The 26964-nt window shown below is 34.0% G+C and overlaps 1 protein-coding gene across 2 annotated transcripts in view; it reads right to left on the reverse strand.

The window, feature by feature from the left end:
- Positions 1–26964, reverse strand: part of ANKRD10 (ankyrin repeat domain 10) — a 51885-nt gene that overhangs the window by 17270 nt on the left and 7651 nt on the right. For both annotated transcript variants that reach the window (XM_043996581.1, XM_043996582.1), the window contains exons 2-4: positions 24651–24803; positions 20713–20804; positions 6258–6493 (exon numbers count right to left, since the gene is read on the reverse strand). In XM_043996581.1, the coding sequence (XP_043852516.1) occupies positions 6258–6493; positions 20713–20804; positions 24651–24803 (481 nt within the window). The remainder of the gene's footprint in view (positions 1–6257; positions 6494–20712; positions 20805–24650; positions 24804–26964) is intronic.

Consider the following 26964-nt stretch of genomic DNA (forward strand, 5'->3'; position numbering starts at 1 on the left):
CCATTGACCTTCCTAGGGTTCTTTCAGAATTAAGATTGTAAAATACCATAAATTTCAAAAATACTATAAAACCTAGCGAGGAATGAGAATTTTTATAAAAATTCATTAAGTTGGGGAAGGGGGTAGGGTGGAGAAGAGGATTTTTCATTTCTGTAGAGTTTTTTAGGTGGTCTTTCAGGAGAACTGGCTTGACCTGACAAAACACAGAAAGTGTTATTTCTACATAAACTGAAACCATACTAAAATGTTTATTTATAAAAACCTTGAAGGGGGGGGGGGGAGAACAGATAACAATGTCCTAAGATAGAAGGAACTCACTACTTTATTCTGTAGCATGACACTGCTTCCTTTTCCACTTAAGCTAGAATAACTTGAAAGCATCTATGACCTCTATTTAAATGAATTACACAGGGATAATTTCTTTATAAACAAACATACATGTAGAAATTTTATTTATTCTTGGTATGTGGAAAAAAAAGGTGGTTTCTTATATTTAATATGAAATGATCAACTTGTACCACTAAATAGCCAATTCAAATGAATAAGAATGGGAATTAACTTGAAAATGACAAACCATAACCATGATAAAATCCTTACACGTTCAAATGGCAAATGAAAGCAAAATTTGAGTTAGATTATTGGAAATGAACTGTGGCAGTAGACACATAAGCTTTTTTGAGCAAATTATCTGGGGACTTCAGAAGAAAGTCCCTAAAATTCACATACATTTAAAAAAATATGGATATCTTCAAATCGCCATTTTGCATATCTGTACACACAGAACACAAGTAAAAGTCCATTATTTCCTTTGCCATTCTCTATGCCTGACTCCAATGAAAGAAAATTACAAAACTGTGGCAAATCTAGGAAATTTCAAATAAATGGAAAATGAAACAGGTATAAAGAAAGCAAGTGTTGCATAATGTAAATTACACATGTATATTACAATACAAAAATGAATCTAGAATAAATAGAATAATGTCTTTTGTAGGCTTATTGCAAAATTGCCTATTCAAAGTAGTTACTTGAACTTTGTTGACAATACAAAAACTCACCTTTTAAAATTAGAGAAATTAAGTTTTCAGGGGGAAAATTGAAGATTAAAGACCAGAAACTGAAGTTCTATAAGTCTTTACAATGAAACATTAAATATTTCTGAATCACAGGCATTTTTCAGGTCACTCGGGATGCTTAGCCAAATTCTTATAAAGTCAAACCTTTGCTAAGAGGTACTATATAAACTTGGATCCTGATTCATTTAATGGTTTACAAAAAAAAAATACTAAGAAATAAAGTATTCTGTTTAGCTTTTAAAAAAGATGTTGGGGCAGCTAGGTGGCTCAGTGGATAGAGCACTGGTTCTGAAGTCAGGAGGACCTGAGTTCAAATTCGGCCTCAAACACTTAACACTTACTAGCTGTGTGACCCTAGGCAAGTCACTTAACCCCAATTGCCTCCCCGCCCACCCCCCCTTGAAAAGGGGCCAAATCAGTTACTTTAAAAGTCTTGACATCATACATATAAATATATGCAATCACTAATCCATCATAAATGACCTCACCAAAAAACCCACTTCAATTAGGTTAATTATATTTGACAGATTCTACTTACTGGCCCCTAAATTTGTACCCCCTTGGGCAAGTCACCTCATCTGTTTCCTCTAAATGTACAGTTGGGGCTAAATGTCCTCTGAGGCCTCTTGTTTCTAAAATTCTATGATGCCATTAAATGCCTGAGTGTTGTAATAAGTATTTTTACGTTAACATTTTCTGAAGTCACTTCAAGGACCCCCCCCAGTGAGGCAGTAACATACAAGAGTATTAGATTCCAGAATTAACAAGCCTAGATGCAATCTTTGTTCTGCTTTTTCATACTGACCTAGGTGTTCAGGAGTTTTCTAATCTCTCTGAACCCCACTGTCCTCACCTATAAAATGATGGAGTAGATCCCTAGGTATAGAATTCTGCTGTTGCTGATAAAAAATTCTGAAAGTGATAGCCTATATAAACTATGTATTGATTTTCTATGTAAACTAATCTGTGAATCCTCTTCTCCACAGTAAAGACTTTTCACATGTGCTTAAATGTTTGTTTGTTTTTTAAAGTAGTCAAAGGAGCAGCGAGGTGGCGCAGTGGATAGAGCACTGGCCCTGGAGTCAGGAATCCCTGAGTTCAAATCCAGCCTCAGACTCTTGACACTTACTAGCTGTGTGACCCTGGGCAAGTCACTTAACCCCAATTGCCTCACAAAAAAAAAAAAAAGTAGTCAAAGACTCAGTCAACTTAACCACAAGAGACATACTTTTAAAACCCAGTTGTAGAAATGGAGGAATCAGAATTAAAGGAGAAAACTAAGGTCTCAACACACCCCTAAGTTAAAGTGGCTAAAATAGTTAAGATTAGGAACAAGACAGACTTAAGTTGCACCTTAACTTTGAATCTGGTTTAGAAACCAGTTCTATTGCATGCTAACCTGATATCACTAAAACTTGGTATTAAAATGTTTGACTGAGATTTTTTAAAATTCTTTTTTTGTGTGTTTTGTTTTTTATTCTAAAAATTATGCTGTGGCAAGAACAGATCCATATATGAATCAAGGCATGAATATTTTACCAAGAAAAACAGTAATGAGGAATATACCCAAAGGTATCAGAGGACAGTTGTGTCTTAAGATACCAAAATAAACTTTTATTGTGGCTTCAAGTATATTGATGGTGTTGAACGTTGACTGCAAAATGAGTTATCAGAAATGTGACTGGGATCAGACAATATAGAGAAGAAGATACTAGCATGTGCTAAATAAAGAATCCTAGGAACTACTGGAAAACACAAAGCAAATACATCAGAGTACTTTAACCAAATAAGATGGGTTAGGGCCAAACTGATACCTACTGTTCTTTCCAGGTCTGATTTGTGACTGCTGACCATATGCACGAGGATATAATTATTTAGGATTTTTGTAACCACAACCAAGTATTTATTAAATGGTCACTATGTGCTGGGCAAAAGTGCCATTCTTTTGTGAATTTTGTCAACTGACATTGCTAGAAGACATTTACCTGTACATATAAATCTGTAATTGCCTGCTTGTCCATCTCACAGACATCCAGGATATGAATACTAAACAACAATTCCTAAGAGAATATTGACTTATTTAAAAGGGTAAGTCAGAAATGTGGTCATAAACAAACATAATGGCATCGCTGTTTTGCCAATAGGCATACCTAACATGAGTTAATAGTCACCTGAAGGCATGCTGAACTCAGTTTTCCCCATTCTAGTCAGACTTTGAGAGCAGGCCCCGAATCAGTCTTAGGAGGCATCAGAACAGGGATATCCTACTTCTCTACCTCTTGGAATTCCCAGAGAATTGAGGAAAACTAACATATTAGAGAAAGAGAGAGAATCTCTTCTAAATATAAAAGTGGAAATCTAGTAAACCATCTTTGCAACTACCATCCTACCTGTTGCAAATTTCAACATCTGAAATATCTACTTTTTAAATCTCACCTGCACATGCAAATTTTGTATTATGGGCTTGCTCTCTAATGGGTAGAGCTTAAGTCTACTCTTTTTTTGGGGGGAGTCCCTGTAACTCAGAAAAATAGCTTTGATTTAGTACACTAATTTGAGCTACAATACAAGGTTATCTTTCACATACTAATGGAAAATATTTAAGGATTCTTTTATTTGTATCAGATTCATTATTTAAATGATAATTAAACTTTATAAAAAACCTGTTTCTTTGTAATTTCCTAAATGAAATGCAAAAAACTGAAACATTTTAAAAAATTTATCTACAACCTAGCCTCTGGCCTTACACTTAGGGTAAGCAGTCAAAATCAAATTGTTTTTAAATGCTTTAAATCCATGCCATATTTAAAATAGGGGTTTTTGTTTGTTTGCTTTTTGTGGGGCAATGAGGGTTAAGTGATTTGCCCAGGGTCACACAGCTAGTAAGTGTCAAGTGTCTAAGGCTTTATTCACCTAGCTGCCCTCTAAAATAGGGTTATAAGAATCAATAAGTCTTAGGAAAACACCTGGGAAGTCAGCTTCTACTTGATGCAGAATCCCCCTTTACAAAATCTTTTGATTAAACCATTGACAGGGAATACATGATCACATTCTTTTGTTCAATTCATTAAGTAGTTAATAAACAGCTAGGTTCTGGGAATACAAAGTCAAGATCAAAATAACTCATCTTCAACCGACTTACATTTTGATGAACAGCAACATGTACACAATTTTTTTGTCATTTGAACCTATGAGTTCAGATTCATGGGTGTAGGGAATTCTTGATGAGAAAACTCCTTTTATGAAGGTAGATCAGCTCTTCTGAAACTGGCAGTCTTACAGAGTTGCCTGGGGCAGAGAAAGGTTAAGTGACTTGCCTACGGTCACAAAGAGAGTAGGTACTACAGGGAGGACTTTAAATCAAGTCTTCCTGGCTAAGATTGCCCCTTTATGGGGACAGCTAGGTGGCGCAGTGGATAGAGCACCAGCCCTGAATTCAGGAGGACCTGCAGACACTTGACACTTACTAGCTATGTGACCATGTGACCCTGGGCAAGTCACTTAACCCTCATTGCTCTGCCAAAAAAAAAGATTGCCCCTCCACATTCTATGTTGCAAAAATGTAAATATGTAAGTAGATACAAATCAGTCTAGAAAGAAATGTTGAATTCACATTGTGATAATCTTTATATTACAGAGAAAGTTATATTTCCTGGAGGCAAAAGAAAATCAATGAAGCTTCTTAAGTAGGGAAGTAAAATGGTCAGATATGTGTTTTAGGAATATCAATTTGGAAGCTCAGGGTAAGAAAGAATGGAGAAGTTGAATGTGGGGAGACCACCTATGTTAACAATAGCATAGGTAAGAGGTGACGAAGGTCCTGTTGGTGGTTTTGGTTTTATGAAATTCTCTGCAAACCTACATTCTCTGACCCTGGCTCTGTTCTCTAGCACCACACAAAAAGGGATGCACAAGGAAGCTCGCTGGAGAGCTGCACTGAATAATTTATCTGGAGTCATACAACTAGTATGTGACTGAGTTAGAACTTGATCACAGGCCATTTTTCTATCCACTACAGTACACTAGACAAAGACCTAACTCCCCCCCTCAATCCTATGAATGTCCCCTTCAAAATGTAGCACCTGGAACATTAAATATGCACATTTGCTTCCCTGTGTCTGGATACCATTAATGAAGTCTGAGGTATCATTAGCTTTTGGAGCTGATATCACCCTGCTAGCTAATTCATATTAATCTTACCGCTAAGATAACAGGATCTTTCATTTATATTGCTAATTTGTTAATTATGTGCAGAATTTTATAATTAAATCTATTTCCTCTTCCTGCTTTTCCATAGTTCTAACCCTGAGAAAATATTTTTGAATTCTTATTCTATAATCAAACTATTATTTACTTCCTACTTGTGTTATTTACAAATTACTAACTTGGCTCAAGAAGTTTATTGCTTAAGTCAGTGCCAATGTCTAACCTATAGACAGATAGATACTATTTTATATAGGCTAAAACATCCAAACCAAGTCTTTCATCTCTTTCAAAGCAGGATAGCAGATATAAAACTACTTAAAGTGAGGTTTACAATGGAAAATTAAAATAAGCAAACCGTTTGCACAGCATACCTATGATTAAAAGAACAATGTATCAGAGAAAAAGGCCACTCACAACTTCAGTTTACTTACCTTATAAGCAGAACATTGTCTTAAAATAACAGTGTGCCATGAAAAGATCAGGTCAATTTATATGTGGGTGTACACTTTTGTCTACCCAAGGGTCAAAATGGTCACATTGACATGCTACCAGAAATTTTTTTCACAAGCTCAGTAACAGTAAAAAACCAAATAAATCAGGCACAATGGCAGAATTTTTTAATAGTTATATTTCAAATACAAGTACAACACAGAAAATATTTCTATAATGTATGTCACAATGCCTAAGTAAACTTGAGTGGTAGCAAGATTGCATTAACATTTGTTCTTCAGCATGTTTTGAGCCTATTAAAATCTCTCTTATCCCACCTTTTCATAAGAAGCCAGTCTTCACAGCTACATAGAAGAAAACTTGAAGGTAACCAAGAGTATTTCTCTCGGTGCACGATCTCCTTGTCTGTGAAGCTCCCACTGATCTAAAAGGGAGCCTTTGGCCTTTATGGCTGAAATAAGTAAGATATACAAAAAGGCAATGTGCTCATTAAAACTAGTTTCTTTCCCACCTCTAAAGCAGTCTCACCTTCAGTTCTAGCCTTCTTTATTCCAGCAGACTCGATATCTTCAAACGACCGCTTTCGATTTGTCCCACCACTAACATGATTAGGAAATGCATTCTGATGAACCCCATTTAAGGTGCCATTAGTATAGAAACGATTCAGATGACAATTCTGGAGGTTTAAGAGAAACCGGGCACATTCTTGGAAACCCTGGGTTTGTGCAATGTCTGCTGCTGTCAGGCCACTGGCATTTCTTAAGCTGCATAATACAAAAAAACTGAATTACATTCCGTTAGCAATTTAACTTGGCTGCTGCTCCTGCTGTTCTTACTGACTAACTATCTGAAGGTGATATGAGAGAGATAGAGAGAAAGACTATACAAATTTACAGCAAATTTTCGTTAAAGAATAAGTAAATCATCTTAGTTCTTTAACTAACTTTTGCTCTTATACATCTGGTTTCTAAGCAAGATTTGGAAGACAGTGTATGAAGACAAAAATCAATATTCTAAGCTCCCTTTTAAAAAGTTATATTCCTATTTAACATAAATAGCATAATAAAATGCTTAATCTGAAGAATCAAAACTTTATTAACTTCAGACTAAGCTTAAATCCTGAATTCTATCATCTGCCTATACTTATTTTATAATCCAATATTCTATCTTGAGTAAAAAGTTAATTATATAATCAAAACAAACATGTACTAGTAATTGTCCATGGCATTCATATAACAATCACTATTCTGCCTAATAAAAAAAAATATTACTGATAAAGTTTAGATATGCTCATAGCAGATTTTATTCAAATATGTGACACTATAAGTGGAAAGCTGGGGGATTAACTTGACACTAAAATTAGGTATCCTAATTATTTTCCTGAAAGACCTCATGTATTGATTAGAAACCAATATTACTTAGATGATTACTTGGATAGAAAAACTGGCCAAGACTGTCTATTCCTTTTGGAAAATCTGCTTACACACTTATAAATAATTAATTCTTTATGATAGAATATGCATGTATTACTTAGAAGAATCTAGATTTTGACACCTTTATCTAGCAATGAAAATTAAGATTCAAGTATTAAAATGAAGGTCTCAATAAAATGACTATCAATTTTTTTCAAGCACAAGTTTATTTTAGAGTATCAGTTAGGCAATTCATAGCAAATGGAAATTTTAGGGACAAAGCCATTCCATATTGAAGTTTGCCTGGAAGACAAGAATACATATTGCTTTGGGGGGTGGTGTAGGGGTGAAAGGGAGAACCCTGTAAAAAAACCACAAAATTAGCTGAAGGATCAATTTATTAGAAAAGCATCTAATAGGTAAAAATCTAAAATATTCTCCATACCTATTCAGTACATAGTGGTGGCAAGATTAAAAAGAACAATTAAATAAAAGATTAAGAAGTATTTTAGATAAAGATTTAAAAGCCCTTAATTTAAAATCATTTCCTAGAGTCACTAATAAGAATGAGAAATATCTTGAGGCTGAGTATCCCAAAGCTATTGACTCAATAACAAAGCAGAATTTCACATGCACAGATGACAAGAAGATTTATATTATTCCTTTGTCAAACTTCTAAGAAAGTCTGGAGCTCAAACAAAAAAGTAATGAAAAAATTTCCCTCAAATATGAGATTAAATGAGAAAAAAATCAATTTAAGTATCAAAGCTTTGTAAATATCAAAATCAAATTCTTTCAAGAAATTTCGCCTCTTTTGATTTTGTTCAAACATAAAAAAGCTAAAGAAGTAAGAATTCTACAGAAAAAAAAATCTATTTACAAAAGCTCTCTCCAATTTCAGGGAAAGGTTTACAAATGAAAACAAATTAGATATGTTGATGATTCCTGAGGAGTATCACTGACAATTTCACTAACTATTCAAGTTACAAACTCTGATGAATGTTTTCTAGAATTTAACTTACACCTAAATTTGAGGTATGAATTGGATAAAAGCAAAGAAGATGAAGTTGGGTCAGAATATTTTGGTGGGCTGTTTGTACAAAGGGAGTTGTATAAAATGAAGTGCTTGACTAAATTTCAAAATAATAATACGCTGGACCCTAGGAAAGGCTGAAAGATAGGCAACATGATCAAGAATGAAAGAGCTAATTATATGAATGAATAATAAAAAAGATTAAGACTCCAATTTACAAAAATTGTGTAAGAAGCCTATAAATATTATAAATGTTGGCTTGCTCTCCAGATTCAGGAAGAACAGAACGAAGTGGCATTCCCCACTATAAACTGAAGACATATGAATTTAGGAGAAAGAGTCAAATATTACTACACGATACAGGAAGTTTTGAGAATATGTGCCCTAAAAAAGTTGTAAATATAGATTTAAACTATCTAGATAAGCTCACATGTTAAACAAAAGCTATTTGAAGAAATGCTTGAATTCTGAAGTTGACAAAAGGAAAACATCATCTTCCTACAAAATATCCTTCAATGCTCAAACAGAATATTGGGCTGGATGGATCATGAGTTAGTTAGCTTGGTATGGCAATTCTCAGTCTTTTAAGTGAATTTAGTATCCTAAAGAAAATAGTACCAATATGTTTACTGCCAGGAAGAAAAGAGTTACTAGGGATGAATGAGCAGAATAGTAAAGGTTCCTATAGCCTCTTTCTCCCTCAAAGGGAAAGGACATGGCATTAGCCCTTATTTTGGATAATAAGATTAAGTCAATTTAGTCCAATTAAAAAGCTTCAATGCATTCTGATTTCTCACAAAATTAAACTTTAAAAACATGAGAAAATGCAAAGGAATTAATAGAATTAAGCAGAGTTCTGCTAGTTTCTAAACTACTTATAGACTTAAAAGAATATTAATAAAAAACAAATGGGTTACATGAGCCAAGAATAAGGAAACAAGAGTTAAAATTTTCTTTAGAAGATTTAAATTTCCCCAACCAAGGAACAGATAGCAGAATTTGAGTGAGAGTACTAGTACTTCAGAAGTGCTGATTGGTGATGATATATTAAGCATCACTAAACTGAAAATGTTCCGTTATTTCAACAAGAATTTCCCAATTCACTATTTACTTCCAATGTTCAATAGAAGCATATCATCACAATGTTGTTAGCTTTGTTGTTTTGTCCTGTTTGAGGCTGGGTGTAAAGCAGTGTGGTATAGTGGAAAGAGCATTGGACTTGGAGTCGTAAGAGACCTATGTTTAAATTCCATCTTCCATGCTAGGAAACTAAACCTCTCTGAGAAGGCCTCAATTTTCCTATCTGCAAGATACCCTACAAAATGGAATAATACCACCTCACTGGGTTGTGAGGCTCAAAGATTAACATGCAGAGAGTGCTCTGTAAATCTTAAAATGTCAGTTATTATTAGTTTGTATTTGGCAATCTATTTATATAATGCATACCTAGTTCTTCCATGTAACTTTTTAAACTCTTTGCCTTTAATCTGTACTGACAATGGCACCTTACCATAAAATGTCCTATTCTTCAATTGTCTATTCTGTATAATGTAGCCCTTTATTATATAAGCATGTAATTAATTGGAAATACTATCTTGTTCACTGACTGCTTCATTTGTATGTACTGCCTTCCAACTAGTTTATAAGCTTCTTTGGAAAAGACCATGTCTTTTGTATCCCACAGGACTGGGCACACAATTATTTACTGAATATACAATTTAAATGGGGGGGGGGGCGCGGGCGGGCAATGAGGGTTAAGTGACTTGCCCAGGGTCACACAGCTAGTAAATGTCAAGTATCTGAGAACAGATTTGAACTCAGGTCTTCCTGAATCCAGGGCCAGTGCTTTATCCACTGTGCCACCTAGCTGCCCCAGTTAAAAAATTATGTGTTTTGATAAAGGTTATGTAATGACTTATTTGGGTTATTAAACTGCAGATATAATTTACAATCTCAATTATTAATCATGTCACAAACACTTATAATCCTTAGTACCCCGAAATCTAGAGACAACACAATACTTACTTGGTAGTACTAAGGGTTCATGTTTATTTGTTGTTGTTTTTTCTTTTAGAAACTTTAAGTGGTTTAACATATACTTTAAAAATCACTCTGTAATAACTGTAATTTAAAATAAATCAAGAAAAAATTGTCTTAGTTGTTTTCCATTTTTTAATCTATTTCTATAGTAGTTAGTTATTTTCAAATATGTCATTTTATGTAGGATTGAAAAAAGAATGACAGTCTGGAATGAGTACTCAAAGTTGCAAAATCACCTAATTCAAGAATACTCATTTTATAGGTGTGGCAACTGGGACCCAAAGAAGTGAATTGCCTAAGGTCACCAAAAGATGTAGCAGCAGACCTGAAACCAGGACTGGCATATTCCTGACTCCACTGCAGTGATCTTTCTTCTACCCTCTTTTCTTAAAATAGTCACCAAAACATACCTTCAACTTTCTGCGTATTCAATGTGTTTCTTATACAATGAATCTATATCCAATTTTAATGACTTCTATTAAAAAGGTATTATTACTCCAGAACAGAAATATCGTCATGAAGATCTATACAAATCAGAATACCCTCACACTTTAGACAGCAAGAAAATAAAGGGCCCCTTTTGGATCTAATATCTGATAACAGAGAGCAAATAGTAAACTCAAGATTCAATCATTTTAACAAAATTTATACTTTGCTTAACAAGATTCTCTTTCCCAATACTTCTACTTTAAAGAATTACAGAATAAATCTAAATATCCAAAAAAGCACTTAAATCTTTCTTCTATTTTTTTTATAACTATTCCAAGATAATTTTCATGTCTATATTCTTAAAGTCTAAAGAGGTGTCTGAGTTAAGTTGTTGTTTCAGAATGTATATATATTACAGTACTCCAAAAGGAAATTAAAAGGAATTGGAGCCACAGTGCTACACCAAAAGCTTAAAAAAAAGTTCTATCTTTAATGACAACTGAAGTGATAATGAAATTAGATATACACTGTTCAGAGATTATATCTCTGAAGACAAAAAAATTTAAAGAAACACCTTAGATTTGAAATGCCTTTTAAAAAATATAATATGCCTTGGATTTACACAACATTAAAATAAAAACCTAAAATCTATACTTAATAGGCTTTCTTGAGTTTCAGATTACGACTGAAAAGTAGTGTAATAGACTGAAAAGTAATCTAGTAGTCCTACGGTTTAACTTTCCTCTTGTTTTGTTAAGATAAATGATATGAATAGAACAGTAATTCTTAGAGATAGTTGCTTGAGATACAAATAGAAATGCATACATTTATTTTACCAGTATATCCATCCAAATTCGTAAAACATTATTATATATACTTTTACTAAGACTGGTATGGATTATCTTTAATCAAGGCCAACAACTTTCTCTCTGAATTTAGTTTTCTTGATTTCTCTGAATTTGTTCTATGAAGGAATGGAAAAACACGAATTAACAACTTTATATGGGGATTAACTGCACTTGCTCAATATCAGGACCAAAAATATGTATGACTGTCTCCCCTTTATGTAGGACAGATATTTATGTTCCCTTTTTATTGACTTAAATTATTTAGAAAAAATAAATATGTATTGGACACAACATTGAACAAGAGTTAAACAAACCTTTGTTCACTAAGAATTGGGAGTTAGGGCATTAAGTAATTTTTTTAAAAATTCCAATATACTGCCAGCAACTCCTCTTTATATTTTCCACTTATAGTGTCACAGGAATAAAGGTGGTGTATGAATAGGCTTTTCTAATAAAGAAAAACCATGTTATTTTTAGTGTTTTTTTTTTAAACTCAGTATTTACAAGGTAATTACTGAAAAGGCTTTTTTAAAAAAAATCTGAGTTTCACATCACCTTCGGGTCACGTTTTCTTTTTGTTAATGCCATGCGACAATATAAAATAAACCACATCTTTTGAATATCAATGTAATATTTCTGTTAAGAATACTGATCTCAACTTAACTATTGTTAGTTTAGTTTACAAATAAAGATAGATATCATAAATTAGGGTAAGCAAAGCATGCAAATCTAAAGATTCTATATCTGAATTCCTAGATTAGCATTAAAACCAATCACCGCAACAAATACCTCAACAGTATGCCTTGTGTGGAGAAAGGAAGCGATACTGAACATTCAATGCCACAACTGTAAGGTTTTCGGAGAAGCACCTGTGGCAGTTTCAGCAGTTTCTATATGGAATGCTCCCCCTTTCTAGGATTACTTGAAAAAATCAAGTCAATTCGAATTACGTAGCTGTAAAACATTGACATGTGTAGTTTTTACAGTTTCAGAATCTTCTGTTTGATTTAAAACGGGCAAGGGTTCATAAAACAGGAAACTTATATCATAAGGGATCACATATTTGCAGGCAACATTTAGATTAAAAATACATATACATACATATGGTGCAGGAGCACATTATTCATTGCGTTTAAGCCATTGTCATGTGACCACCTTAACCATGAGATACTGTAACAGGACACTGCCTTCTAATAACGATATTTTTTAGCATGAAGCCAATTTAAGTCTGTCAATATTTCGATAAAAATTTAACAGTATGGACTAAAAACCATTAGTCAACTCACGATTCTGGTAACTTTATAATTTGGTTTGCTGTATCTCAAATACATTAGTAACTATTCCTAGACAAAAATAAGCAAATACATGGAATCATTAAAAAAAAGATCAAAACATTATATGTCTATATGTACAAACATTAGCAACAGTAGTCAATTTCTTCAGTAAAATAATTTGAAAAGTACATGTATATAAACATAGATATATATATATTTAACCCTTTGGTCTCCAAATAAAAATTTTGAAATAAGTATGAATTTCTTATATACATATTCTTTAGGTAACAGTTTATAAGAAGAAACTACACATTTACAAAGTTTCTACCTAAAAGACGCTTGGTGCCAAGTTTTCATTTCAAGTTTGAGATACTTAGGTCAATTTTGTAATGCAGCTGTTTGAAGCCAAATTAGGTTTGCTTACATTAAAATACTTGAAGACTTTGTTATTCTATCAATGCACAGGATCTGTCTACCAACATAGTATGCCTTAGATCTTAAAGATATAAAAATTTTGCTTAATTAAAAGAACAATTAGATTATTTCTACTGTTGTGGATAATTTCAGTGGTAATGGTATAAAGTAGCATTTTCTATTTTATAATTCAGGGTGTGTTTTTTTAAACACGGGAAAAAATGTCTAGATCTAAAATAACTAGAAGCCTATTGGCTTCATTTAGAAGCAAGACTTAGAAAAATGTTTATCTATCAAAGTGAAGCATGAAAACTTTATGTACTATTCCAGATAATAATTATGGGAAAAAAACTCCACCCTAAGTCAAATGCCTAAATTGAACTATTAAGACTAGAATACAGGGGACAGCTAGGTGGCGCAGTGGATAAAGCACTGGCCCTGGATTCAGGAGTACCTGAGTTCAAATGCGGCCTCAGACACTTGACACTTAATAGCTGTGTGACCCTGGGAAAGTCACTTAATCCCCATTACCCCCCCCCCAAAAGAGAATACAATATAATCATCTTACTTTTCTCACAACTTGCATGTTGTGAGGAGCTTCACTGCTAAGTAAATAATTCCTTAATGTGCAAGCTTTCACAATAACTAATAAAATTTTTGAAAGAGCCTGGAAATCACAACTTGGGAAATTTTAAAAAATAGTTGGAAATAATTACAACCAGGTTCGATTTGACAAAGTATATTTAAGCATCATGTTTAATAATCTGGCTTGGTGCCAGGGATACAGACAAAAATATGCCAGTCTTCTAACCTTCAACTTGGGATGGGGGTGGGGGGTGGGGAAGAAGGGTTCACCAGAAATCTAAATACAAAGAACTTCTTGAGGAAGAGAACTTGAAACTGGAAATGAGGAGGGACAAGTAAAGAAAACACTTCTAGTATAATGTGCATCTAAGTTGAGTCCTACAGGTAAAGGTGAAGATAAGGGTACAATCCAGGCATAAAGTTGGTATATGAAGGATAGTAACATTAAATAAGTCTGGAAAGAGAGGCTGGAGTAAAGACTTTAAATGCCAAGCTGAGTTTCTATTTCCTCCTTTAAGGCTATTAAATATTCTTGAATAGGTCAGATTATTTCAGCAGTTATGGAAAAGAATGATTAGAGAGTAGAGAGACTAAAGTGGGAGCACATTTATACAATAGCTGTTGTGGGAGCAGAAATGAGAACAGATACAAGAGATATTGTGGAAGATGAATCAACAAAAAGTGGCAAGTGACTGCATTTGAGATAGGAAGGATGGAGGAGTGAAGAGTCAAGGATGACTTTGAGGCTGCAAACCTGAGTGACTAGAAGAACTGTACCTTCAGTAGAAATAATGACGCGTTGGGAAAGAGTGGGTTTGGTGGGAGGAAAAGATATCTTATGGACAAGATAAACTTGAGAAGCTGTGACAGAAAGTAGAGGTGAAAATGACCAGAATGTAGCTGGTTGTGCATCACTGAAGTTCAGAGGAGAGATTAAGATTTTGTATGCATATACACATAAGTTTATGTATACACATATACACACACATGTATATACACATAACATATTGAATTTAATATTAATTTGGGGATCTGTTTGCAGAAAAATTCTACTTGAACCCTTGGGAGCTAATGAGATTATTAAGAGAAGAGAAGAAAGGTCAGGAATCAGATGTTTTAGCCAAGGAAACTAAGGAAGAATAGTTAGATACAAAGGGAGAGACAAGTGTCACACTAGCCAACAGAAGAGAAAACATACAGTAAGAGTTGGTCAACAATTTCAAAAGCTGAGAAGTCAAGAAAAATAAGGACTGAAGAAAGGCCACCAAATTCCACAGTTAAGAGATTATTGGTAATGATCAAGAAATCAGTTTCAGGCTTGACTGGTGAGGAAAGAGGAGGCAGGAAGCCCAGATAATTCTAGGAATTTGCCAGTTAAAAAGTCATGGGTTATAGGGCCATAGCTTGAAGAGATATAAAGGTTAAGTGAAATATATTTAATGTTTTTGTTTTGGAAGTCCTATGGACATGCTTTTAGGCAGAAGCAACAAAGCTATTGTTACTATATCAATAATAATAACAATAATATCTATATAGTGCTTAAAAGTTTGAAAAGCATTTTACAATTATTATCTTATCTGATCGTCAAAACAGCCTTGAGGATGTGCTACTGGTATAGAACCATTTCACAAATGAGGCTCAGACAAGAAAAATGACTTGCTCAGGTCACATAGCTGCTAAGCAGAATTACAACTCAAGTTTCCCTTTCTACCTAATACAATGTTGCCTCCAGCACAAAGAAACAATGAAGATTGGTGTAAATGGCTAAAGAATTAAGGTCCTGGAGAAGATCTGTTGAAAGGAAACCAAGGACATAAGTAGAGGGGTTGGCCCTAGCAAAGAGAAGGACCACCTCCTTCTTAGAGACTGAACAAAGAAATAGAAAATAATGGATGATATATTTGAAGTAAGGAGTAAGAAAAAATAAGAAACTCACTTAATGACTTCAATGATTTCTATAAAGTACAAGGCATGGCCTTTGCATGGCTGTGGGTAAACACTAATACCTCCCCCCTCCCCCAAAATAAATCTGTTGGGACACAATTTAATTGAGTAATGTCTGCAAAAAATCTTCAGGTGCCTTGTGGATTAGATAAACATTAACCAAAAGCACTAAAATACTGACCCTAAAAGAGCACAGCTGAAAGTTATGCAAGAGATTAACTTTTGTTCAGAACCATCAAGGTCCTTCACTGAAGGGCTAGGAATTTAAAATAATGAAGAAAAATCAAATAAGCAGATGACCATTTTACAAATGAGTTGCTACACCTTATACACTCAAACTTTTAGATAATGTAGGCATCTACAATTTTTTAAATTACCCAAATAAGCCTGTTTAGCTCCAATTGAGTCATTCATTTTAATTGTGTTAATGCCAGATAGAAAAATTCTTACATTTTAAACCTTTGCTTTCTATTACAGTGCATACCTGCTATATTAATGAGTAAATTTTTAAAAATAGCCACCGAGCTATTGGAATCCCATATATCTCAAGTTATAAAGCAATGTCTCTTAAGGTAAAACCTACATATTTTTCATAATACATGGAACATTTTTTAAATTATAAAAGATCTTTAATACTTTAGTTTCCTTAGCTCCAAGTGAACTTTCCTATTTAATGTCTGAAAAATCCATAAACCAAAAGAATCAAGCAGAAGAGAAATAAAGCCATATTTTAGTTTTAAATGATAGCTGCTTTTATTTGCAACTACAAAATACAAATTTAGAACAGACGATGTCAAAAACATTTTTAAACATTTTATAAAACCTGAATGCAGATGACAAGACTTTCATGCTGCAACACAGGTCTCGAATCATGTTAATACAAACACTGTATTCCCCAATTCTACCAATGGCCCACTTATTTTAAGCAAAGTAAATCAACAAAATTCTAAAAATTAATTTTCACAGTCCACTAAATTGCTTTATTAGGATTCTACCTGTATTATATCACTTGGAAAAAAAAGTATTTGGTTTACACATTTATTCCATTAATATTTTTGACACTGAACCAATCATTTACAAGTGTCAAGAAAATACAGTTTATCAAAGTGTTAAGGCTAAAATTCTAGCTAGTCTGTCTAAAATCTAATGAGTGGTTGCCAATAAATTATAAGCTTTAGCAAGAGTCAGACTTTTAAGCATTTATTAAGGAGAATAAGAATTTGGTGAAGAGAAAGAGAAAGGCCTAGATTCATCTATCAAAGGGAGAGAGCATTCCAAGCTCCGCTCTCTGCCAGAGTCCACACGAAAGAGAGCGAGTCAGAGCACCAGGCTCCCCCGACCCCCTTCCTCCCACTAGCAAATGTCACTTCCTGACACCAAAGAAAAGACGCATGGTCTTCCCCTCAGAGACCTTCACCTCATGGCAGAGCTTTTCTACAGTAAGTCTCCAGCAGGTGGCATCATTCCAATCATTACAAAAGTTTGGCTATCTCAACTATAATTGGGGTACTTTATAGCTTAGCCAAAGCTAACAAACATGTAATTCAGAAGATTCAGATGAGACAAAATGTGCCTGATCGCCCATTCTGAGTGCTTTACTCTTTATGATGGGGAAGATTAGTCACAATGCATAAGCTCAACTGTATCCTACTTTATTTCTATTTAGAAAACCTAAAAGAGCAGAGCCAGTAAGTAAGGTGACTGTGGTTCCTCCTGAAGAAGAGAAAAGAAAAGGTAATCAATATTTGATTGTATTTTATTAAAACTATGGATACTCAAAAGGTATTAATTAACTTTTTCCTTTATACTACCAGAGGTTAGCTATTTAAACAGTCTTATGGAATAATCAAAGAAAAAGATGCTCTGATTTTGTCAATCTTCCTGTTATAGGATACAATCTATGAAACATATTTAAATGGTAGCTGTAGTTAGAAAGTTTGAAGTAACCCTACATATAGAATCAAATAAATATAAATGCTAAGCACTAAAAAACATAAATCTAAATGAGAATAAAAATTACTTGCAGAGGTCATAACAAAGTATACAAACAGAAACATCATTATAAAATTATATTTTTCTGAATTTCTAAATTTCTATGGAGAAATGCTGCATTATAATATTCAGGGAGGTGGTGGTGGTGGTGGGGTTGTTCTGTGATTTCTTTGGTATAGACAACTCCCAGCGAGGAAATTCCTTTTACCAAACTGTATAGGTAAAATTCATAACATATCTATGTTAAGCCTATTCTATTTTTTTAAGCCTGAAAAAAGTTTATCTCAAAGGGAAAAGAAAACATGGCACCAAAAGTTACAATTAACAAGCAAATAAAGAAAAATAAAGTCCAATTAACATACTCACGTGTGGTGCTAGAAAATTTAATACGATGCACAGCAGCTGATATGCGTTATCTTAATAGTTGCAACCTACATTAACAGGTAAGTTATATAGCAACATTCTATCCACAAGTACTTGGTAGTTTCCTACTCACTCTTAAAGGGATCTACCTGATGATAATCAGTAAAGCACAAAATTTTAAGGTCTTGGATATTTACAAGAAAGCAAAATTGAAACAAAATACAAAAGAAACTTACTTTTTCCATGTAAAATAAAACCTAAACACTTCCCTAAATGTTAATGGAGGAAAAGAGTAAATATAATTTAGCCCAGTATATGCAGTAATATAAAAGTGAAATAAAGGCTTCCAAGTTAATCCATTCTATTCTAATGCTTTTAAAATTTAATTGAATTACCTACTTTAATCTGAATATGTTTAAGTAGCATTACATGTAAATATATAATAGTAGACCTATAACAGATATTAGGGGAGTTTCACCATGGTAGTGTATTTTGGGAAATAAAACTACAAAAATGACAAAATTTGTAGAATGAACATCAATAAATCATTTCCTAATTAACTGTTAAAAATTTGTTTAAGAATTATTTGGGAATTACAAGGTTTTATTCCAAAGAATTATACTGAATTAAAAACTTAGAAATACCATCATGCCATAAAACTTTCATAGAAAAAAAATCATTTTTGGATACATTCTCATTGAAATTGAGTACTTTTCAATTAAAAAAAGTTTTATCAAGGAAATGACTATAATGAAGGTCTCATAATGAAAAGGAAAAAACAGATTAACAGTTGAAGCCATGTCCAATCAGACATGCAGACACTATGTTGATGGTTGAGGGAAAAGACACCTGAGGATCCTGGAATCAAGAACAAAACTTCAAATAATCTATACATAAAATTCAGTATTTGCTGAAAGTAAAAAAAAATAATGTTGTTACTGGTTCAAATGATTAAAACATCTTATTAAAATACAAGATGCCAAAAGCTACAGAATAAAAATATTCAGAGAAAAACTAAAGGCATCAAACTACAGGTTTTATGGTCTTTTAAAAAGTCATTTCTATAACAGTTAACTATATTAATTATAGAAATGGTTATTTCTATAAATTATTTTATAATCATAATAGATTCTACCTCTCTTAACATTATTCCTAAAGTTACACTTAATCTGCATTTAAGCTTAGATATGCCTGATGAAAGGTAAATTTTAACTATAAATATAGCTTTAAATAATATTTTTAAGTGGTTGTTTTTTTCAAGGAGATTTTTTAAAAAATGGATTTCATGGGAATGTATGGCCTTGGGGGAAAACATGTATTATATTACTAGCTAAGTTTTCTTTCAATGTAGCATTCTATCAGCAGATAACTGTAGGTCAAATTTCAGTAAGACAAATAATAAAGTCTCTGTGATTCCCAAGTTCATTTGAATGGCTTGCTTTTATAAAACAGTATTCAGTGAAAGAAAATCTTATACATAGATACAGTCCTTGGTATTGGAACATAAACCATAATAGACTATGTAGTTTTGCTTTCCTGACAACATCCACAGCAAAATTTACTTTAAGGTAGATCTTTGTAACTGAGGCAGAGCCAACAGTAAAATGGAAACCAAAGGGTTAAATGAAGTCTGTTATATATAAAACTTATTTTATTCACTCAAAGGCCAAATTTTCATGTCTCCAATTAAGAAAGTTTGAAATTAATTTTACAAAAAAGTTTTAACTAATTCAATAAATTATAATAAAGAAAAACCAATACAGTTATTTTGGTTATTATAAGCTATATAGCTCACATTTGACTAAGGTTGACAGCTGTATCCATTTTGTTAATGCTGTAAATTGCAGAAGTACAAAATTTTAATTAAAAAAATTTAACCTTCCAGAAAGTTAACACAATGCAAATAATACTAGTAGTCAACACCTAAAATACATGACTAATGCAAGGCTACCTTGTACTTGTGTATAAATCATATGCTTTCAGTGTATTTTAAGACACACTAAAGCACCAAAATTTTTCTACCAAGACTTTAAAGTAGTTCGTGTTGAAATTTAGAATCATAAATGCTACCACTGTGCCAATACCCCAATAAGTTTTGAGTGCACTTGTATATATGTAAATATACATAATATATACACAGCTCCTCTAAGGAACTGAAAATAGAAAATCGAAACTCTCACAATAGTCTTTTTTCAAAGGCTAACACAGAGATCATCCTCATTTCATAAGATGAGGACACAGAGAGGTCATAGAGAGTTACAATCTAGAAGTTTGGCGATTGAAGGGCCTCATACCCAGACTCTTCATCTTATAGATGAAGAAACAGAGAAATAAATATCAAGTAAGTAACTTGTGCAAGGCCAAGTGTCATGCACACCTATGGACTCTATAACCCAGTGCATTTTTGAGTGCACTACACTGCCTTTCACCATAGAATCGTATGTGAAGTTAAAACAAAGCCAAACTTTGTCTGCTAAGTGCTTAACAGTAGAAAATTTCGCTTCTTCTGTGTCAGAGGTTAATTGTTAAAAAAAAAAAAATCTAACTATTAAAGAAATACTTAAAAAGTGTCTATTCTAGTGTTCTTTGAATAAAGTCTACTCTGAATTATATTCCGTTTCACAGTTAAAAAACAAAAAACACACTTACTCGATTTGAGCTCCATTAGCCACAAGAGCACTTATAGAATCCATACTACCAGAACGTGCAGCTTTGTGAATAGGAGTTTCACCCTCACAATCCTGCAAATAAAAATAACACTTTAAGTAACTTTTTCTGATACTCATTCAACGAACAGTGGGCTTTGCAAGGAGAATGCTGTCGGCCAAATTTTGAAGATGACAAAAATATAAGTGAGGAAAAAAGAGCATGATCTTTTTGTTGGAATACAAACTTTACCTACTGATTTTTTTAAAAAAAGAAAATTAGAAAAATGAACCTAGGAGCAGAGGAAAATGTCTAACAACTAAGAAAACAAAAATCCCCAAAAGTCCATTTTATCAGATGTCAATAATCCTTTGGGGGGGGCGGGGTTTGGGTCACCAGTAGAATGGAGAAAACGATAACTTTATAAATTTCCATTATTTCTTTAAGCCAGGTCTCAGATAAGGAAAAAAAGACTTAGTAAAACAAGATTTCTGAACACATTTTTTGCGAAAAACATGAGTTAAATAGAGACAAGAACTACATCTGTGATTTCACTGGAATAGGGAATTCCAATTAAGGAAACTCCTTCAACCACTGCAAGTCAGAACCTTCTCTGAAACTTCATGAAAAGTTGTATAGAACCTAGCTTCTTAAACTGTTGGGTCACAACCCCATATGGTGTTGCATAACTGAATGTGGGGGTCATGAAAAATATTTGGCAAAAGTAAAAGGTTATGTATACCTATTTTATATACTTATACACCTGGGGTTGCATAAAAATTTCTCTGGATCAAGAAGTTTTCTAATCTAATTGACAACGTCCCCTCTCAGTTCTCAACTATCTAGGTTGAAAAACCTAAAGGCAAAACACGTAATAAAGAAAAATATGCTTCTACATAATCAGAAATTAAGAAAAAGGAATCAATTCTACTCCAAAAATATTCAAGATTTTAGTATGGACAACTTAAAACAGCTAATTCTAAAACCCTCTTTAAACTTTATCTGATATATGTCTTTTATGTCTCAACGTTTATTCATTAGACAAATGTCAATAATGGAAAACTGAATCTTTAATGAAGACTGGGCCCATATTAGCAGTGAAAGACCACAACACACACCATTTTCAAAGAGACAAATATAAAGCATAGTTGTGAGGGTTTTTTAAAAAACCCAAACCAACACTGACAAGCATTTATCAAAGCATGTATTTTTGCTTACTTTTTGCTCTAGCATTTTGAAGCTTTTCATGATATAGCCCCTATCTTCCTCATGCCTTCTTTTTTTTGTTTTGTTTTGTTTTTTTTGCGGGGCAATGGGGGTTAAGTGACTTGCCCAGGGTCACACAGCTAGTGTCAAGTGTCTGAGGCCGGATTTGAACTCAGGTACTCCTGAATCCAGGGCCGGTGCTTTATCCACTGCGCCACCTAGCCACCCCATTCCTCATGCCTTCTTACACATTACTGCCTTCCACAGTCCAGTCACCCTGGCTTACCTGCTATTCGTCACATGTAATACTGCCTTGTTATCTCTTGTGCCTTGGCAAAGACTGTCCTCCCAGCATGGGATTCTCTTGCCTGACAGAACCCCTGATTTTCTTTAAAACTCAAGTTTCAATGAAACCTTGTGATAGTCCTTTCTTGGTCCTAGTACCTACTGCACCCTGCCTTCTAAAACCTTCCATCTGCCTTCTATACATCTTGTATATTTCATTAAGTACATTTTCTACCTCCATAAGAATGTCAGCTTCTTTGAGGACAGGGGCTGGGCTGGGCTGGGGTGTGTGTGTGTGTGTGTGTGTGTGTGTGTGTGTGTGTGTGTGTGTGTGTTTTAAAATCCCCAGTTTATCCCAGTGCCTGGCACGTAGTCACTTCATAAATGCACACTGATTACCTGTTAGGGATTATGCCAGGTGCTGGGGACACGAAATCAAGGCAATCCCTGCCTCTAATGAAGAGGCTTACAGTCTACTGGAAAGATTCAATATATTCACAGGTAAGTAAATGCAAGCTACATACAAAATAAATATAGTAATGGGGGTGTTCTAGGCATTTTTCATTAATTTGGGGGGGAGGTTTGCATGGATTGTTAACTTTTGGAATAACCATGCATCTCACTAAGGAGGCTCTATAATAATTAAATGGTGGCGCAGTGGATAAAGCATTGGCCCTGAATTCAGGAGGGCCTGAGTTCAAATCCAGCCCCAGACACTTGACACTTACTGACTGTGTGACCCTGGGCAAGTCACTTAACCCTCATTGCCCTGACAAAAAATTTTAAAAATAAAATATAACTATAATTATTAACTATATTAATATTATAATTATTGTGTTGTATAAAATTACATTATATTTATAATATTAAGAAATATTAATGATAATTTAATGAAATCAGCATAAGGACATCTGAAAAGAGATTGGTGTTATGTGGCTTCGGATTCTTAAACACCACTATCTGTAAAGAATCTTTCAAGTGACTCAAAAGGTAATAAAGGCACACATACTGGGCCAAGTAGGCAGCAGCTAATTTCCAACAATGACCTACCCACAAAAAGTAGTTACACTGGTACTCACAAAATGTAGCAATCGAGAGGAAGTTTTCTAGCACATTGGTAGATCCTGTGGAGAATTTATGGATGACTACAGATAAGAATCACAGAGGTAGGAAATATCAATGAGTTTTGACACACAATGGAATAACCATATTGATGAAATCATTCATTCACTTAAGCACTAAAGGATTAAGTGCTGGTTGCTTTTGAAGGAGAAGAAAGTAGGAACAAGAGAGGACAAATGTGTGTATGGGGAGAAAAAAGAGGGACTGGAGGGAACAAGATGCAGAGACTGCTAGAGAAGGGAAATAAGAGGAAAAATGAGACATGCTTAATAGAATCTAAATTGAATTTTAAGTATAGGTTTATATCCTTCAATTCACTTGTCCTAAGATCTGCCATTTGTCTAACTAGCTATTTAACACATGTTTAAGTAATTTTATTTATATAAATTCAAGGGATATACAACTTATCTGGGGGGGGGGGAGAAATGATGTACACTGCTTTTTACAGTCCAAGTTTTCCCAGAACTGTTTGGGAAGGGAATATTTGTACCCTTTTCCTAAATATGAGGGGAGAAGAGAGAATAAGGAAGACTTAACAATGGAGTATAAGGAGAGAAGGCAGAAATAAAAAAAAGAAAGCAGATTAGGTGAAGAATAGTTATCAACAACTACTCTGGGAGCCAGTCAGTTACACCAAGTGACAGACTACCTACTCTTTCCACTTAGCAGGTACCAGGTCAAACATTGGAGTCAAACCAGGGATTAAATGTCTCCAGATATAGTACAGCATTTCTTCCTACTCAGAAATAAATCCAAGATAAGAATTTTTAAACCACTAGCTTAAATACAACTCCTTCACACTTACCGTCTTCCAAACATTCTTCCTCTTAGCATTTTCTTTTAATACTAAACATTAAAAGAGGAAAAAGTACAAACAGGAATTGGACACAGATATGAAAATTTACATTTTCTATCTTGATGAAAGATAAGCCCTTTAAGAGTAAGAACACAGGTTTTTTTCATGTGTATGTATGTGTGTACATGTATAAGTGTGTCTATGTATGTACACAGACTGTGTCCATTTTATCTTTTCCAGTTTTTAATAAGCCACAGGATATTCCAAATTTTTTTCTATATTCTTTCATAAATCTGGCTGTTACCTTAGCTATAGTACTTGTTTATTGGATGTGTCTCATTTCTTAACCTGGATTTGTATTTACAAGTAGATTCATAAATGACATTCATCCAAAATAATTCAATTAAAATAAATTCCAGTTAGCACTTTGAATAAAACTCAAACTCTGGTTGGAATATCAATTCTAAATACAAGAATGCAAATTGGTCACAACTGAAAGAAAAAAAAAAGCAAGTCTAGTCATATTCTATACCTGTTTGTTAATGTTGGCTCCAGCTTGGATCAACCAGATCAGGCACTCAGGATGTCCTCCAAAAGCAGCAATATGGGCAGGTGTTTGGGCAAATCGTGTTGTACAGACATTCGGAGTAGCACCAGCTCTCACCAGCTGTATTAAGCACTCCAACTTTAAGAAGAGCAGTGAGAATAAGGGAGAAAAACACTTAGAAATGTTAACTGCACTATCAAATTTACCAAATTTACATTTGCCCCAAATTCCATAATAGCAATGAGTCCCATTGAAAAAGCAAAATAGACCAACTGGAGCAACAACCCCCTCGACAACATTCTTCACAAATGGTCATCCTAAAGAAGGGGCAATTTCTCCTCAATCCATCACCTTGTTCTTTTCCTACTCCATCTGTAACTGGTAAACTCTTAAATGCGAAATTTTCTATATCTACTCCCAAGGCTTCAACTATAGTCTCTGCACTGAAACTTCTTTAATCTATGTATTGCTAACTCAGCTCTTTCTCAAGCTTTTAAACACCCACATTTCCAACAGTCTATAGAAGGTCATCTTACTCTGAGACCATCACATACCCCAAAATTCAGATTTCATTTTCTTTCCTGAAAATCTTGTTCTACTTTTTGACTGGACACTATTTCAAGTGGTGCTACCTTTCTCATAAATCTCCCACATATAGCTGTAAAATCTTGTTCATTTTACTCTTGATTGCCTCTGTAACGATTGGAATGACGCCACCTGCTGGAGACTTACTGTAGAAAAGTTCCGCCATGAAAGGAAGGTCTTTGAGGGCAAGAACATGCATCTTTTCTTTGGCGTCAGAAAGTGACGTTTGCTAGTGGGAGGAAAAAGGAAGAGCTGGGTGCTGACTTGCACTCTTTCCTTTGGACTCTGGTGGAGAGCGGAGCTAGAAATGTGCTCTCCCTGTAATAGAGAGATCAAATTCTTATTCTCCTTAATAAATGCTTAAAAGCCCAACTCTTGCTGAAGCTTATAATTTATTGGCGACCACTCATTGGATATTTTAGACAGACTAGCTAGAATTTTAGCCCTTAACACCTCTTGTGTCCTTTTCAGGCTTTTCTCTGGAACCACCTAGGGCCAGCCTTCCTTACCATTTGGACTACACTAGCCTTCTAACTGGTCTTTCAGCTTCTAATTGATTCCCCTTCAAACTACTTACCAGACTACACCCTTTGTCAAAATTCAAGGTTCTCTATGATCTAGCACCACTCAAAATGTCAGAATTTTGATACTATTGCTAATCACATGTTCAACATTTCAGTTCAACTGGGCTATTTCTCATCCTCACACTTCTACTATGGCTTTACTCATAGTATTTTTTATTCCTAAACTTTCTCCTTTCCACCTTACATGGTGAAATATTCATCATTGTAAAGCTCACTTCAGTTGTTTCAATGGGGAAAACTTCCCTATTTCCCCCTAACCTCACTTGGTGATAACTCACATGTTATAAAATGCTTTACAATTTACAAAGCACTTTCCTGGGACATTGGTAGATCATCCCCACTTTAGGAAAAAAAAAAAAAGAAATGAAGTTCAGAGAGATTAAGAATCTGACCCAGGGTCAAAACAATCTAATAAATTATGGATGTAACATTTATCCTGAATTTATCAATTACCCTGTATGATAGTTATTTGTCTATGTGCAACATAAACACCAACCAGATTCAGAGATTACTTCTTATCTAAATATTAGTATTGTACCCAATGCCTATAGCCATATTCTCTTGCACATAACACATGACAATGATTTTAACTGAAAAGTCCCCATTCCATCTAGTCAATTTTTAACATTTTTTTTAAAGTTTGAGTTCCAAATTTTCTCCCTCCCTTTCTCACCTCCCTCCCCCTTTCCCAGAGAAGGTAAGCAATTTAATATAGGTTATACATGTTTAACCAAGCAAAACATATTACCATGTTAGTCGTGTTGCCAAAGACAAACCCAAAGGAAAAACAAAACAAACAAAAAAGTGAAAAATAATATGCTTTCATCTGCATTCAGACTCCATTAGTTCTTTCTCTGGAATTCTTTGGAATTGTCTTAGAACACTATATTGCTGAGAACAGCTAAGTCATTCACAGTTGATCATCATTTTTCTGTTTCTGCTTATGTCACTTTACATCAGTTTAACTGAATTTTTAAAAGAAAAATTGTGTATGGAGGAGGGCAAGGAGGTTAGAAGTCACCCCCCTCTTAAAAGGCAGACACAAGCTTTACACAAATTTTGACATGACACCAGTTCCCTTTTTTAAAAGAAAACTGGACTTTTGATTCTAAAATACCAATGAACATATA

Source organism: Dromiciops gliroides, chromosome 3 (genome assembly GCF_019393635.1).
Source record: "Dromiciops gliroides isolate mDroGli1 chromosome 3, mDroGli1.pri, whole genome shotgun sequence".
Taxonomy (NCBI): Eukaryota; Metazoa; Chordata; class Mammalia; order Microbiotheria; family Microbiotheriidae; genus Dromiciops; species Dromiciops gliroides.